Below are 16,468 nucleotides of genomic sequence, written 5' to 3' on the forward strand. Positions count from 1 at the left end.
AAGGCTGAGGTGGGAGTATTGCTTGAGCACAGGAGTTTGTGAAGCAGTCTGGGCACCATAGCGAGAACTTGACTCTACCCAAAAATTTTTAAAATAAAATAAAAATTAACTGGGAGTGGTGGTGCACACCTGTAGTCTCAGCTACTCAGGAGTCTGAGGTGAGAGGATTGTTTGATCTCAGAAAGTCTAGGTTGCAGTGAGCTGTGATTGCTCTGTGCTCAGCCTGGGTGACATAGCAAGGGCCTGTATCTGCTCTGCCCACCCAACAAAAAGCAACAACAAAATTAATGCAAAAAATCTGGGACAGAAAAATGAAAAACATATAGACTATTAAAAAATAACTATTCTGCCTGGAGTGCTGCCTTATGCCTGTGATTGTAACACTTTGGGAGGTAGAGGTTGGTGAATTGACCTGGTGTCAGGAGTTTGAGACCAGCCTGGCCAACATGGTCAAATCTCGTCTTTACTAAAAATACATATATTAACCAGGTGTGATGGCGTGTGTCTGTAATCCCAGCTACTCAGGAGGCTGAGGCAGGAGAATCACTTGAACCCGGGAGGCAGATGTTGCAGTGAGCCGAGATCGTGCTATTGCACTCCAGCCTGGGTGACAAGAGTGAGACTTCATGTCAAAACAAAAATAAAAAACCCCCAAAAAACCCTGTTGTGAACATCTTTCAGCAACTGGATTGGTTGGGATCTTCCCCTCCTTGGGAGCTCTTTCCTTAGCTCCCTCCGGTTTAGTATGTCCAAAACAAAACTCCTGACTTATCCCAAATGCGGTCTTTCCCCTGGGTCCTCTGTCACAGTCAATGGCAACTCCACTGCTGCTCGGGCTGCAAACCTTGGTGTCATCCTTGGCTCCTGTGTTTCCCTGTTATCCCTCATTCCAGTCCATCAGCAAATCCCATCAGCTCTAGCTTGGGAATATGTGGAGGGGTTGCTACCCCTTGGTCACTACCTCAACTGCGTGTCCCAGTCCTCCTCTCTTCTCAATGATCACTCTAGTCTCCCATCTCTTCTCCCCACTCCCGCCCACATTTTCTCAACACAGTAGCGTGAATGACCCTTTTTGAATGGAAGTCAGATGACTTCTCTTCTCTGCTCAGGCCCTCCAGTGGCTCCCCCTTTACAGCTTATAAAACCTAAGAGTGTGTGATGACTTACTAGGCCCTCTGTGGCCTCTCTGACTCCATAGGCTCCCACTGTCCTCTCCTCCAGCCACCCTGACTTCCATGCAGTTCTGCAAATACACCAAACCCACTTCTGCCTCAGGGCCTTTGCACTGGCTCTTCCTCCTGCCTGGAATATTCTTGCAAATATCGATGTAACTCTTTCCTTCACTTCCTATTGGTCTCTGCTCTAGGTAACCTTCTCCATGAGGTCTTCTATGACCATGCTGTCCCCAAGAGTGTGCACACACACGTACATGCACGCTCATGTACATACACACACAGACACACTCGCCTCCTTCCTCTTGCTCTGCGTTACTCTTCATCATAGCATCTTGCATTTTCTGGCATGTTATGAGTTTACTCATTCAGTTGTTTATTGTCTCACTCCTCTACTTTATTTTATTTTTATTTTTTTGAGATGGAGTCTTGCTTGGTTGCTCAGTTTGGAGTCCAGGGGCACCATCTCCGCTCACTGCGACCTCTGTCTCCTGGGTTCAAGTGATTCTCCTGTTTAAGCCACCAGAGTAGCTGTGATTACAGGTGCCTGCCACCACACCTGGCTAATTTCCTTGCATTTTTAGTAGAAACAGGGTTTCGCCATGTTAGTTAGGCTGATCTCGAACTACTGACCTCAAGTGATCCACCCACCTCGGCCTCCAAAAGTACTGGGATTACAGGTGTTTGAGCCACCATGCCTGGCCACGACTCCACTTTAATAAAGGCTTCATGAATTTTTCCCCCCACTCCTATGTGCCAGGCGCCTAGAGCAGTGCCTGGTACATACTGGGTCTTTAACAAACGCTTACTGATTGAACAAGTGAGTGAATAAGCAAATGAATAGAATGGAAGAGATCACCAGGGGCGGGTGATCTTGTCTTCTGCTTGTCTAGTTTCCCCCTGAAGACCAAATCCACTCATGGGAACATGAGACTGCATAAGTGGACCTTACTCCCCTGCCCCCCGGCTCCTCATGTTTTTTTAAATACATTTTTTTCAGGTTAGAAAATGGTTTCTAGGCAGGGCACAGGTGGTCGCGCCTGTAATCCCAGCTACTCAGGGGGCTGAGGTAGGAGAATCACTTGAATCCGGGTGACGCAGGTTGCAGTGAGCCGAGATGGCACCACCGCACACCAGCCTGGGCGACAGAGTGAGGGTCTGTCTCAAAAAAAAAAAAAAAGAAAAAAAAAAAAGGTTTCTGTTTAGATTGACAGTTTAACAGGTGTGGGGTAAAACTTTTAAGTGGTGGTGGCTGGGCACCGTGGCTCACGCCTGTAATCCCAGCATTTTGGGAGGCCGAGGCGGGTGGGTCATTTGAGGCCAGGCATTTGACACCAACCTGGCCAACATGATGAGACCCCGTCTGTAGTAAAAATACAAAAATTAGCCGGGTGTCCTGGTGTGTGCCTGTAATCCCAGCTACTTCGGAGGCTGAGGTAGGAGAATCACTTGAACTCAGGAGGTGGAGGTTGCAGTGCGCCGGGATGGCGCCACAGTACTCCAGCCTGGGTGACAGAGTCAGACCCTGTCTTTAAAAAAAAAAAAAGAAAAAAAGAACTTTAAGGTGGTGACATCTGACAGTGTTTTAGTCTCTAATAAAGCGTTCCATGCCATTCCTGTTCCTTCATTCCTCCTCCCCTGTCTTTCAATTCCCTGCCAAGGCCAAGCAGAGGGGAGGGAGGTGACAGTAGGGCATGGACTGCACTGATCGGGCTTCCTATAACTGTGGGGAACGATGACCTGTTTGTTGGCAGATGCCAGATGCCTGCTTTTCTCTGAACGTTCTTGTTTTTAATTAGCCATTTGGCATTTCTCGTTTGTGTGACATTAAGAGGTCTTAGATGAATTGGCTTTAAAAAAGACGTTTAAAATTAGAGAAAGTGAAACAAGATACTTCAAAGTATGTACCCCCCCAATTAAAAAATGTGCTGAAACCATCCGACAGATGTGAAATTTAGTCCATGTAGTAGGTATTGTTTGTGGCCAGCAAAGTGTAGCTAAAAGAACAAGCACTGAACCAAATTTGAATCCTCATTCCCCCCAGGCTAACTCAGTGCCTTTGGGCAATTCTGTAACCTTTCCAAGTCCCAGTTACCTTCTCTGGAAATGTGGATCATAAGCCACTGTGTAGGGCTCTCAGGTTGATTAATACTGTAATGACAATAGCTGGTGGGTGGGATGACTCACACCTGTAATCCCAGCACTTTGGGAGGTTGAGGCAGGTGGGTCAGGAGTTTGAGACCAGCCTGTCCAACATGATGAAACCCAGTCTCTACTAAAAATACAAAAAATTAGCCGGGCGTGGTGGCATGTACCTGTAATCTTAGGTATTCAGGAGGCTGAGGCAGGAGAATTAGTTGAACCCAGGAAATGGAGGTTGCAGTTAGCTGAGATTGTGCCACTGCATTCCGGCCTGGGTGACAGAATGAGACTCTGTCTCCAGCGGAAAAAACAAAATTGCATTAAATTATTATTTATTTTGGTTAGTGAGGTTTTTTTTTCTTTTTTTTTTTTTTTTGTGACAGCTAGCTATGTTGCCCATACTGGTCTCAAACTCTTGGGCTCCAGCAATCCTCCTGCCTCAGCCTCTTGAATAGCTGGGATTAAAAGTGTGCCACTGCGCCCGGCTGGTTGCTAAGTTTTGTGTTACCCCTTTCATTTTGCCCCAGAGTGAATGTCTTACTTGCCTCACCTGGGTCCCCACCCAGCTAGATCTGCCTATGATCTCAGTAAAACAATTTCCCCAGGGAAACAGAAGCACAAAGCACAAGGGACTCTTCACAGACTAACATTCACTGGTTCTGAAGGCAGGAACACCTTTGTGCAATAGGGTGAGGAAGTATTTTTGGAGGCAGCAATGATTAGTTCTCAGCACAAATGCGCCCGGTGCTGTGGGGTCCTGTAGCAGAGGGACTGTGGCCCTTCTTCCAAATTCTCAGGCAAAAAATACCATGGGACTGTGAGAAAAGCAAAAGAACTGGCAAAAGTACACAAGGCCAAGTATATAAATTGTGAGGCTGGGTAGAGTGGCTCATGCCCGTAATCCCAGCACTTTGGGAGGCTGAGGCAGGAGGATCACTTGATCCCAGGAGTTCAAGACCAGCCTGGGCAACATAGTGAGACGCCCATCTCTAAAAAAAAAATTAACCGGGTGTGGTGGCATGCATCTGTGGTCTCATCTGGTAGGGAGGCTGAGGTGGGAGGCTAGGAGTTTGAGGCTGCAGTGAGCCATGTTTCGCCAGCCACTGTACTCCAGTCAGGCTGACAGAATGTGACACTATCTCAAAAAACCTTTACTATGGCTGAGCACAGTGGTGGGTTCCTGTAATGCCGGCACTGTGGGAGGCTGAGGCAGTGGATGGCTGGAACCCAGGAGTTGGAGGCTGCAGTGAGCTATGATCGTGCCACTGCACTCCAGCCTGGGTGACAGAGCAAGAGTCTGTCTGAAAAAAAGAAAAAAAAAAAGTGAAATATCTGCCATCATTCTATCATTGACAGTTTTTTTTTTTTTTTGATGGAGTCTCACTCTATCACCCAGGCTGGAGTGCAGAGGTGTGATCTTGGCTCACCGCCACCTCCGCCTCCAGGTTTCAAGTGATTCTTGTGTTTCGGCCTCCCACATAGCTGGGACTATAGGTGCCCGCCATCATGCCTGGCTAATTTTTGTATTTTTAGTAGAGTCAGAGATTTAGCATGTTGGCCAGGCTAGTCTCAAACTCCTGACCTCAGGTGATCCACCTGCTTCGGCCTGCCAAAGGGCTGGGATTACAGGCATGAGCCACCGTGCCTGGCCTATCATTGACAGTCTCTTAATCAAGGACCAGATGAATGACGCTGGCCTCTGTAGACACAGTGACTGCTGCATGGGTCACTCTGAATGCTCAAGGCTAGTGGGCTGCTAATTGTTTCTCCTGCTTAATTTGGAAACTCATCCTGATTCAGCTGGGTTTGCTCCTAAAGCAGTTTATATCAATTATGCTTGCAATAGTGAAATTTGATTAAACATGTAACGAATGAAATACGGGTTCAGAAAGAGAGTCGTTATTTATATGGAAACGAAGTTAAATGCTTGGAAGAGACTGAATCACCATGATTCTTAAAAAATTGCTCCTGAATTAGTGTCTGAGAATATGGAAAGATTGGGGGAAAAGTCATAAAAGTTGGGATGGGCTCATAACTTAGATTGCTTTGTGAACGTCTCAAAGTTGCTGCTCTGCTTTAAAGAAATGAACTGGTAGGTGATATATTATGGAGTGTGGTTTATATGAAAAAGTTAAGAACTCAAGAAATTGTTTACATAGTCTAAGATGTCTATATGTCTACAACATATATGTATGATTTAAAATAATTTCTTTATAACCAACTTTTCAATTACTTAGTCCGATTACATCAGATAAATGAGATTTTACTACATTTGTTTGTGTCAATGTAACCTTTACACAGTTCTCTTAAAATTCCCACTATTAACACGTCTTAGTAATTTGTGCCTGTGCCCCACTTGGCAGTTTAGTCTTGATATCACTATGATTATATGAACTTAAGAAAACATTTTTTTCAATGGTAACATTCATTTGCCTGGTGTTAAAGATGAATCTGCACAAATAGCACTGATTGCTTCCTTAAAGCAAGGAATATTTGCATAGGTAGTCTTGAATGGTTCCTAGACTAATGGTACATTTGTAAACAAGCCTCTGAATGGTTAATAAAGACTATATTTGCTGCCTATGGGCAGTGGGGAGGGGACAGCTCCTTACTGCAGCTGGAGGAGGCACCTCTCCCACCTCTCCCAAGGTTGGCCAAGGCCACAGAAATGTACCTTTATAAATTTTTTTTTATTTTTTGAGACAGAGTCTTGGCTTGTTGCCCAGGCTGCAGTGCAGTGGTGCAATTTCAGCTCACTGCCACCTCTGCCTCCTGGGTTCAAGCGATTCTCCTGCCTCAGACTCCCGAGTTGCTGGGATTACAATTGTGTGCCGCCACGTCTGGCTAACTGTGTATTACTAGTAGAGGCGGGTTTCACCATGTTGGTGAGGCTGGTCTCAAACTCCTGACCGCAGGTGACCTGCCCACCACGGACTCCCTGAGTGCTGGGATAACAGGCATGAGCCACTGCGCCCAGCCGGAAATGTATCTTATTGGTGAAGTTGCCTGTGCTGCTCTCTGAGTCCCATCAGTCCTCACTTTGCCAGCACAGTGGACCCCATGGTGGAAGGGCAAAGGGGGGATGTAAAGGGAGTGGGGCAGGGACAGGGGGAAGTACAGTGTGGTCGACTCACCTGCCAGGGCCAGCTGTTGGGCGTCGCTTCTTCACCTCCAACCACCCTAGTCACAGAAGGCGGGTAAGTGGGGACCCCACAACTGAGGGCTATGAAAAGAGAAAGGGTCTTGAGTCCAGGAAGCAGCGACCCACACAATGTAAACTACACTTGCTGCATTCTGAACCCCCAAATAGAAAACCCTTGTTCTAGAAGGATCCCAAGAGGTCATAGAATCCTGCTCTTTGCTCCAGTTCTTTGAAACTCCATTCCAGTATCTTACGATTATACGTATGAGGTTGGGTGGGGGCGAGAGGGGAGGACAGGAAGATCCCATTCCCAGCCACACCAGGGGATGGGAAACCAGTGGCTCTGGGTGACAGGGTTTACCTCCAGCCACCAAAGCAGACAGCAGCAGGCTCCTAATCATGGTGTGTCCGTGGGAGTTCTGTCAGCGTGGCCCTGGAAGAGGCCCTGGTTTTATGAGGAACTTATCAGTGAGAGATACACTGGGAGCACGCAAGATGGGGATTTTCTCAAAGCCCAGTGGAAAAAATAGCTTGTGTCCATATACTTTTTTTTCCCATTTCCTCCCAACTGTCACCCTAGAAATACTTTGAAAAAGATACCAAAGGTAGATATTGGAACATGGGTTCCATCTGTTTTGAAGAGATTATGTTGTGTGTTAGGGAAGGAAGAAAAATACTAATTGTTGGTCCTTGGAGTTGTGTTTTGTATTTCTTTTTTCCTCCCTGTGTAAGACTGAGGAGAGGAGTTGTGTGTTCTTCCTTTTTTTTTTTTTCTTTCTGAGATGGAGTCATGCTCTGTCACCCAGGCTGGAGCGCAGTGGTGTGATCTCAGCTCACTGCAACCTCTGCCTCCTGGGTTCAAGCAATTCCCCTGCCTCAGTCTCCCTAGCAGCTGGGATGACAGGTGTGTGCCACCATTCCTGGCTTATTTTTGTATTTTTGGTAGAGACATGGGTCTCATCATGTGGGCCAGGCTGGTCTTGAACTCCTGGCCTCAAGTGATCTGCTCGCCTCAGCCTCCCAAAGTGCTGGGATTCCAGGCTGAGCCACGGCGCCAGGAGTTGTGTTTTCAATGTAAGATGAAGGTGGCATGCTGAACCCCCAGGGTTCTAAGGCGGTATTTCTCAGTGGGGCTGGTTCAGCCACCAGGAGACGTTTGACAACATCTGGAGACATTGTTGGTGTCATGGCTGGGGTTGATGTTATTGGTATCCAGCGGGCAGACAGCAGAGATGCTGCTAAACATCTGACAATGCACTGGGCAACAGGACGTGCCCTGCCCCGGATGTCAATGGTGCTGAGGCTGAGAAAGCCTGTTCTAGGCCACGCCAGGGCTTGCAGTGTGACCTTGGCTGGGTCATGTAAGTCTCTAGACCCATCTGTGAAACAGGGAGAGAAACCTGTGCCCAGCGTGTTTCGTAACATTATGGTAAGGATTTGTGTAATGTGGGGAAGGTGCACACGTAGCAGAAGGCGAGGCCGACATGCACAATTAGCATCTGGCTGCTCTAATGATGGGGGAAGCAGAACACTGGCAGAGGCGGGCTTCATCGGGTGGATCAAAATGCACTTGATGGCCAGGCACAGTGATTCACTCCTATAATCCCAGAACTTTGGGAGGCTGATGCAGGCGGACCACCTGAAGCCAGGAGTTCAAGACCAGCCTGGCCAACATGGTGAAACCCTGTCTCTACTAAAAATACAAAAATTAGTCCGGTGTGGTTCTGCATGCCTGTATTCCCAGCTATTCAGGAGGCTGAGGAAGGAGAATCTCTTGAACCTTGGAGGTGGAGGTTGAGGGGAGCTGAGATCACACCACTGCACTCTAGTCTGGGCAACAGTGCAAAACTCTATCTCGAGAAAAAAACAAAACAAAACAAAACAGACCAGCCTGGACAACATAGTGAGACCACCTGTCCCTACAAAATTTTTTTTTAGAAAGTTAGCCAGGCATGGTGGCACACATATGTGGCTCCAGCTACTCTGGAGGCTAGGCTGAGCCAGAGGGTCACTTGAGCCTGGGTGGCAATGGCTGCAGTAAGCTGCAATGGATCCAGCACAGCCTGGGTGGCAGATGCATTTTATTGTCCTCTTCCAAGAGAACAGCAGTGTGCACTTCTCCAATAACGTCATCTTCCAAATGGGGTCAAGTCAGAAGCTTCTTCAAAAGGGAACAAACAAAGAAAGGCATGTAGACACCCAGCACCACATAGATGGTAGATGCACTCACATTCCTTATTGAATCTAAGCCTCAAAAAACCCTGCAAGAGCCTCTCTTATTTCACAGGAGGAAGCTGAGCTTCAGAGAGGTAAAGTGACTTGCCCAAGATCCTACAGCTTCTAAGCGGCAGAATGGGAACTGGAACTAGGTTGGTCTGATTCCAAAGCCCAGCACTTTGGGAGGCCGAGGCGGGCGAACATGAGGTCAGGAGTTCAAGACCAGCCTGGCCAATATGGTGAAACCCCGTCTCTAAGAAAATACATAGATAAGCTGGGTGTGGTGGCCAGAGGTAAGCATCCTGCCTCACCTCCTAGGAGTTCAACTTTTGTTGGGGGAAGCGTGGAGTGAGCAAGGTTTCCTGGTGGACCTTCTTGTTCTTCCTTAGACCTTCACTCTCCTCACCTTTTGGGAGAGCACAAAGCCACGCAGGCCCACTGCTGATAAGAAAGCTCCGCTCTGTGACCATAAACTTTAGTTTTTGCCCCAGTCAAAAAAGCAGAAAGGAAAGTTGACTTCAACTCTTTTTTTTTTTTGTGAGATGGAGTCTCTGTCAACCAGTGGCATGATCTGTGCTCACTGCAACCTCCAACTCTCAGGTTCAAGCGATTCTCATGCATCAGCCTCCCAAGTAGCTGGGATGACAGCTGCACGCCACCATGCCCGGCTAATTTTTGTATTTTTAATAGAGATGGGGTTTTGCCATGTTGACGAGGCTTGTTTTGAACTCCTGATCTCAGGTGATCCGCCTGGGTCAGCCTCCCAAAGTGTTGGGATTACAGGCCTGAGTCATCGTGCCTGGGCAGATTTCAACTCTTAAGACTTGAGTTCAAGGCCGGGCGCGGTGGCTCAAGCCTGTAATCCCAGCACATTGGGAGGCCGAGGCGGGCGGATCACGAGGTCAGCAGATCGAGACCATCCTGGCTAAAATGGTGAAACTTCATCTCTACTAAAAATACAAAAAAATTAGCTGGGCGTGGTGGCGGGCACCTGTTGTCCCAGCTACTTGAGAAGCTGAGGCAGGAGAATTGCATGAACCCAGGAGGCGGAGCTTGTAGTGAGCCGAGATCGCACCACTGCACTCCAGCGTGGGCGACAGAGCAAAACTCCATCTCAAAAAAAAAAAAAAAAAAAAAAAAAAGAGAGACTTGAGTTCAAGTGTTTTTTTTTTTTTTTTTTTTTTTTCTTGAGACGGAGTCTTGCTCTGTCACGTAGGCTGGAGTATAGTGGTGCGATCTCGGCTCACCTGCAACCTGTCACTTTCAGGTTCAAGCGATTCTTCTGCCTCAGCTTCCCGAGTAGCTGGGACTGCAGGCACCGGCCACCACGCCCAGCTTATCTGTGTATTTTATTAGAGACAGGGTTTCACCATATTGGCCAGGCTGGTCTTGAATTCCTGACCTCGTGTTCACCCGCCTCAGTCTCCCAAAGTATTGAGATTACAGGCGTGAGCCACCGTGCCCAGTCGAGTTCAAATCTTTGATCCATCACCTCATTGGCCAGGCTGGTCTTGAACTCCTGACCTCGTGTTCCCCGGCCTTGGCCTCCGAAAGTGCTGGGATTACAGGCGTGAGCCACCGTGCCCAGCCGAGTTCAAGTCTTTTATCCACCAGTTTTGAGTGTGGTGGTCTGGGCAAGCCACTTATTTTCTGGGCCTTAGTTTCCTAGATAACCATCCAGGCCTGGATTGCAGGATAGTTGCATAGGTAAGAAAATGCGTGGGAAAGAATTCTGTAATCTCCCTAGGATCGTGCAAAGGTGAGGAAGATTGGGTGGGGGTGCAGGGGCAGAATCCCGTGGGACTGGATGTCAGAAGACGTGGGTTCCAGTCCCAACTCCATCCCGTACTCCCTGTAACAGTTTGGACTCATTTATGGTCTGCATCACTCACTACAGCAAGCAACTATTTCTTAAGTCCCATATTTTATCTTAAAGGTTCATGTGAATTTGGCATTCTGTTCTGTATCTTTGTTTGTTTTAATATAAAAATAAAGTTTGTCCTGTATGAGAACACTGAACAAACACCTGCCGTGAATTTGCTGTGTGACCTTGGGTCAATCCCACAGGCTTTCTGGCCTGGGGTGCCTAGCTACAAACAGGAAGAGGAACAAGTCGTGCAACCTCTCTGATTGGACCTGCCTCAGGTCATATGCCCATCCCTGAGCCAATCGCTGTGGTGGGGGAAGGGGATGCAATGTGTTCATTGGCCAGGCCTGGAGCACCGGCTCCAGCCTTGGTCCTGGCCATGAGGTTTCACCCAGAACCTCTGGATCCGGTGGGGCAGCCCTGGCATAGAAATCCAGGCTTCTCTGCTGGGAGGGGAGGAAAGAGAGACAGAGGATGCAGAGTGCAGGAAGCCACTACAGCCCACTTCCCTCCCTGGAGCTTAGTGCTCCATTAATATGTTGTTTGACAATAATGTCATGTGTCAGGTTGTAAAGTGGGCTGGGTCCTTGAGGTCTCAGTCGGGCAGGGAGACGCAGATGCAAAATTCTTTTCCTTTTTTTTTTTGAGACAGGGTCACACTGTTGCCCAGGCTAGAGTGCGATAATGCGATCTTGGCTCACAGCAGTCTCTACCTCCAGGGCTCAAGTGATCCTCCCACCTCAGCCTCCTGAGTAGCTGGGACTACAGGTGCGTACCACCTCGCCCATTTACTTTGTGTATTTTTAGTAGAGACAGGGTTATGCCATGTTACTCAGGCTGGTCTTGAATTCCTGGACTGGAGCGATCTGCCTGCCTTGGCCTCCCAAAGTGCTAAGTGCTGGGATTACAGGGCTGTGCCACTGTGCCCAGCCTACTCATGGTTTTTAGGGCCCTGGATGTTCGGATGGATTGCTAATAAATCTCTCATCAAGATGTGATTTGCATAGTTGTCACTTTATTATAATATTAATTTCCTTCTGTGACGTTTCCAAGTATGAAAGAGTCCTGGGGACTTCTTTTGGTTAGTTATTTGCAATCACCTGTAGGACACACAAGAAAATCGTCACCTAACTGCAGAGCTGTGTGTGGCAGTTTCCTGTCTCTGTCCTCCTGGGCTAAGCTCCTCATGTGAGTCACAGGCAGCCCACACTGCACTAGCTCCTGCCTGAGGAGTTCTGATGACGTTTTGAAAACAAAGATGCAATCACAGCTTTTCATTGACCTGTTAGGGTCTTCCTGTAAAAGGGGTCTTACCAGGAGTCCTGTGTGGGCTTCAGGGTAGGGGGCCTTTGAACCCCTAAAACTTGTATTCCAAATGTGTGGATGGCATATTTTTAGATTTCATTTGTTTCTCAAATCAAAACTGCTGTTTGCAAGGCAGTTATGCAATGTGGTTGGTGCTATAACTGTTTCCAGAGGCTGTTGATCAGTGTCTGTTAAACTTTTTTTTTTTTTTGAGACAGTGTCACTGTGTTCCCCAGGCTGGAGTGCAGTGGGGCGATCTGGGTTCACTGCTACCTCTGCCACGCAGGTTCAAGTGATTCTCATGCGTCAGCCTCCCGGGTAGCTGAGATTATAGTCATGCACCACCATGCCTGGCTAATGTTTTTGCATTTTTAGTAGAGATGAGGTTTCACCATGTTGGCCAGGCTGGTCTTGAACTGCTGACCTCAAGTGATCTATCCACCTCAGCTTCCTAAAGTGCTTGCATTACAAGTGTGAACCACCGCGCCCAGCCTGTTAAACATTTTGATATGCCAAGTTCATGATCCAGTGCTGTAAACTGCAGGAGATCCAGCTGCTACAGCACAAATACTCAGACCAGTGTGCAAGAATTATGTTCAAGGATGTTCACTGCACAATGTAAGAGTGAAAAATAGGAAACATGAGAGCTTCGTTTATTATACTCAAACTATGGAATACTATATAGCTGTTCAAAAGAATGACATGGCCGGGCGCGGTGGCTCAAGCCTGTAATCCCAGCACTTTGGGAGGCCGAGACGGGTGGATCACGAGGTCAGGAGATCTAGACCATCCTGGCGAACACGGTGAAACCCCGTCTCTACTAAAAAATACAAAAAACTAGCCGGGCGAGATGGCGGGCGCCTGTAGTCCCAGTTACTTGGGAGGCTGAGGCAGGAGAATGGCGTAAACCCGGGAGGCAGAGCTTGCAGTGAGCTGAGATCCGGTCACTGCACTCCAGCCGGGGCGACAGAGCGAGACTCCGCCTCAAAAAAAAAAAAAAAAAAAAAAAAAAAAAGAATGACATGTACGTACTGACATATAAAATGTGATAAGGTGTTAAGTGAAAAACAGCTGCAGAACAGTATGAAGACTCAGCCTATTTTTGCTTAGAAGACAGTGTCTCTCTCTTTATATATATAGAGACATATGCACATAAAGTTGAGAAGATCACACACCAAGATTTTAACAATGATTGGCGGGGCGCGGTGGCTCATGCTTGTAATCCCAGCACATTGGGAGGCCAAGGTGGGCAGATCACCTGAGGTCAGGAGTTCGAGACCAGCCTGGCCAACACGGTGAAACCCCATCTCTACTAAAAATACAAAAATTACCTGGGCATGTTGCTGCATGCCTGTAATGTCAGCTAGTTAGGAGGCTGAGGCAGGAGAATTGCTTCAACCTGGGAGGCGGAGGTTGCAGTGAGCTACCAAGCCACTGTACTCCAGCCTGGGCAACAGAGCAAGACTCCGTTTGAAAACAAAAACAAAAATAAAAACAAAAACAAAAACAATGATTACCTCTGGAGAGTGCAATTGGAGATGTAAAATGAGGGGGGACATCTTGATACATTTTACTTGATACACTCTCATATTGTGTTAATATTTTTACACAGAGTATGTATTACCTTCTGGAAAAAGAATAAAAGCTAAGGATTGCTGAAGTTTCACGTGTGACTGTCATTCAATGGACATTTGTTGAAAGGATGAATGCCCTGGGCCACTTGTCTCCTCTGCTTCTCTGCAATTGTGCTTGCACTTCCTGACCTTGGCTTGTCACTTGTCTGGGTTTATCCAGGTAGGTGCTCTCAGGTACCCCCAGGGCTCTAGTGGTACGTGACCCCAGCCTGCACACAGTGTGTCCCTGGGTTGGGGCCACTGCAAGATTTCACGAGCCCCTCTGCCGCTGCCAGGGGCAGCCCCCACCCAAGGACAGCTGGTTGCTTGGCTCTCCCATTTATGAAACCCATTACCGGGCATCTGTGCCTGCCCCGACTGCTCTCCCATGAACACAGGGCCTCTGCCCAGCTGCCTCACGAGGCGTGGTGCCCCGTGGATCCCTGCTGCCAACTGGCCAAGCTTCGGGATCTGGCCTGCTCTGTTGTGCTTGTGTCTGTGCCTGGGAACAGCTGACGCTGGGACAAAAATATTGGGACAATTGCCCCTGCCCCTGCTTCAGGTTCCCAAGGTGCTGCCAGGACCAGGTGCTCTGCCACAAATACCATAACTCCCATTTGCTGTAGCGTGTAAATAGTGGAGGAGTCCTTGTCTAGTTCAAGTCCCATTTTACAGAAGAGCGAACTGAGGTGGTCCTGCATCGGCACAGAGTGTCCAACTCTTCCCTCCCAGCATGAGTACCAGGCATGGTGGCTCCTCTGCCCTCTCCTGGGCACTCTTTTCTTTTTTTTGTTAGTTTTCTTTTTTTGAGATGGAGTCTCGCTCTGTTGCCCAGGCTGGAGTGCAGTGGTGTGAACTTGGGTTACTGCAGCCTCCATCTCCCAGGTTCAAGTGATTCCCGTGCCTCAGCCTCCTGAGTAGCTGGGATTACAAGCACGTATCACCACACCCAGCTTAGTTTTACATTTTTAGTAGAGATGGGGTTTCCCCATGTTGGCCAGGCTGGTCTCGAAATCCTGACCTCTGGTGATCTGCCCATCTCGGCCTCCCAAAGTGCTGGGATTACAGGCATGAGCCACCAGGCACCCCTTTCTTGTGACGGGGTCTCCCGTTCTGGCTGCTTTCACCTACTTCTGCGTGTATCCATGGCTGCTCCTTAATGTTGATGCCAGTTATTATTATCATTATTTTCAGAGACAGGGTCTTGCTATGTTGCCCAGGCTTAAGTGCATTGGTGTGACCTTGGCTCAATGTAGTGTTGGCCTCGCAGGCCTAAGTAATCCTTTCACCCAATCCTCCCAAGTAGCTGAGACTACAGGCACACACCACCATGCCTAAGTAATTAAATAAATTTTTTTGTACAAAGAGAGTCTCGCTATGTTTCCCAGGCTGGTCTTGAACTCCCGGGCTCAAGCAATCCTCCCTCCTTGGCCTCCCAAAGTGCTGCGATTACAGGCATGAGCCATGGCACCTGGCCTATTATTTTTAATAAATAATGTTAATGCTTATTGTTATAAACAAGTGTGTGTTCATTGTTAAAAGCAAATTGAGTTATTGTGGAAGCTGAAAGGAGACAGCTGTCTGAGTTTACATTTACAAGATAGGGGGACCAATTTGGCTTTATTTGCCTGGGATGGTCCCAGAGTAAAACAGGAAGTCCTGCATCCTGGAAAACCTCTCAGTCTTGCACAAACCGGGATGGTTGGTCACCCTACAGAATAGCTGGAAGACCCCTGAGGGGGACTAATTTCCAATAATTAATGCTATGGGGGTCTCAAAGAATCAGGTTTTGGGCTTCACAGACAAATATACCTGTTCTAGCACTGGATGGTGGAGTCTGGGCCACACACAGATACTCAAAAATAAAATCACCATTCCTCTGGAACTCACTTTCTTTTCACTTGTCCAGGCTGGAGTGCAATGGTGCAATCTCGGCTCACTGCAACCTCCATCTCCCAGGTTCAAGGGAGTCTCCTGCCCCAGCCTCCTGAGTAGCTAGGTTTATAGGAGTGCGCTACCACAGCTGGCTAATTTTTTTGTATTTTTTAGTAGAGATGGGGTTTTGCCGTGTTGGTCAGGCTGGTCTGGACCTTCTGACTTCGCGATCTGCCCGCCTCGGCTTCCCAAAATGCTGGGATTACAGGCCTAAGCCACCGTGTCTGGCAGAATTCACTCTTAATATGCCTGAGGAGTGTCCAACCTCTTTGGACAAGGCCACCCTCTATGTTGCTTTTCACTCAGCTTTACCCACACAGAAATTTTGGGGACCCATGGGGGGCCCAGCGGTTGTCAAGGTCTGCAGCCTCCTCCAAGGGGCTCACATCTAGCTCTCAAGAGGAAGGAGGGGGTTCTCAGTCGCCAGGTGGGCATGGCACTCCCAAGGCCAGGTGAGCAGGTAAGTGCCCTGGGGGTCAGGGCTGGTCTGGTTCTTACCGAATTGATCCAGTCGATGTAATTGGAGACCCGTATGAAGAAGGAGGGCTTGTGGCAGTAGTTGCAGGTGAAGCTGCTGATGCCGTGCACCTCCCACCGGCCGTCAGCTGCCTGACAATTCAGCGGCCCTCCGAAGTCTCCCTGAGGAAGGCCAGAGTTATAGAAGGGTAAAGGGAGAGGAAGGGGCTGCCCATTGGAACCATTGTTCTCAATGCATTTCTATTGTTCTGCTGTAGGTCACTGTCCTCTGAAGCCAGCCCTTGTGGTCAAAGCCAAAGGTGGTACCAAAATTCCAACAAGAGCCAACACTTATTCTTCCTGTGTGGCCAGAGCTGAGCTAAGCATGTTCTATGCCTTATCTCATTAATCCCCACAAAATCCTAGGAGGTAAATATTCACAGTGTCCCCAGGCCACTGGAGAGAAGAAACTGGAGTGTTGAGAGGTTGGGACTTGCCCAAGGTTGCACAGGCAGTTTGTAAAGGAGCTGAGGCCACATCCCAGAGTTCAGGCTCTTCCCCACTGGCTCCATCTTCCCGCGGGTGGGGTGGTCTGTGTGGGCAGAGTGTGTAGGGCACA

The 16,468-nt window shown here is 48.3% G+C and overlaps 1 protein-coding gene across 1 annotated transcript in view; it reads right to left on the reverse strand.

Moving 5' to 3' along the window:
- Positions 1-16,468, reverse strand: part of LOC135965003 (chymotrypsin-like elastase family member 2A) — a 39,448-nt gene that overhangs the window by 10,793 nt on the left and 12,187 nt on the right. Inside the window, exons 7-8 of the mRNA XM_065520242.1 lie at positions 15,892-15,982; positions 6,449-6,537 (exon numbers count right to left, since the gene is read on the reverse strand). Of these exons, the coding sequence (XP_065376314.1) occupies positions 6,449-6,537; positions 15,892-15,982 (180 nt within the window). The remainder of the gene's footprint in view (positions 1-6,448; positions 6,538-15,891; positions 15,983-16,468) is intronic.

This window comes from Macaca fascicularis, chromosome 1, assembly GCF_037993035.2.
Source record: "Macaca fascicularis isolate 582-1 chromosome 1, T2T-MFA8v1.1".
In the NCBI taxonomy this organism is placed as follows: domain Eukaryota; kingdom Metazoa; phylum Chordata; class Mammalia; order Primates; family Cercopithecidae; genus Macaca; species Macaca fascicularis.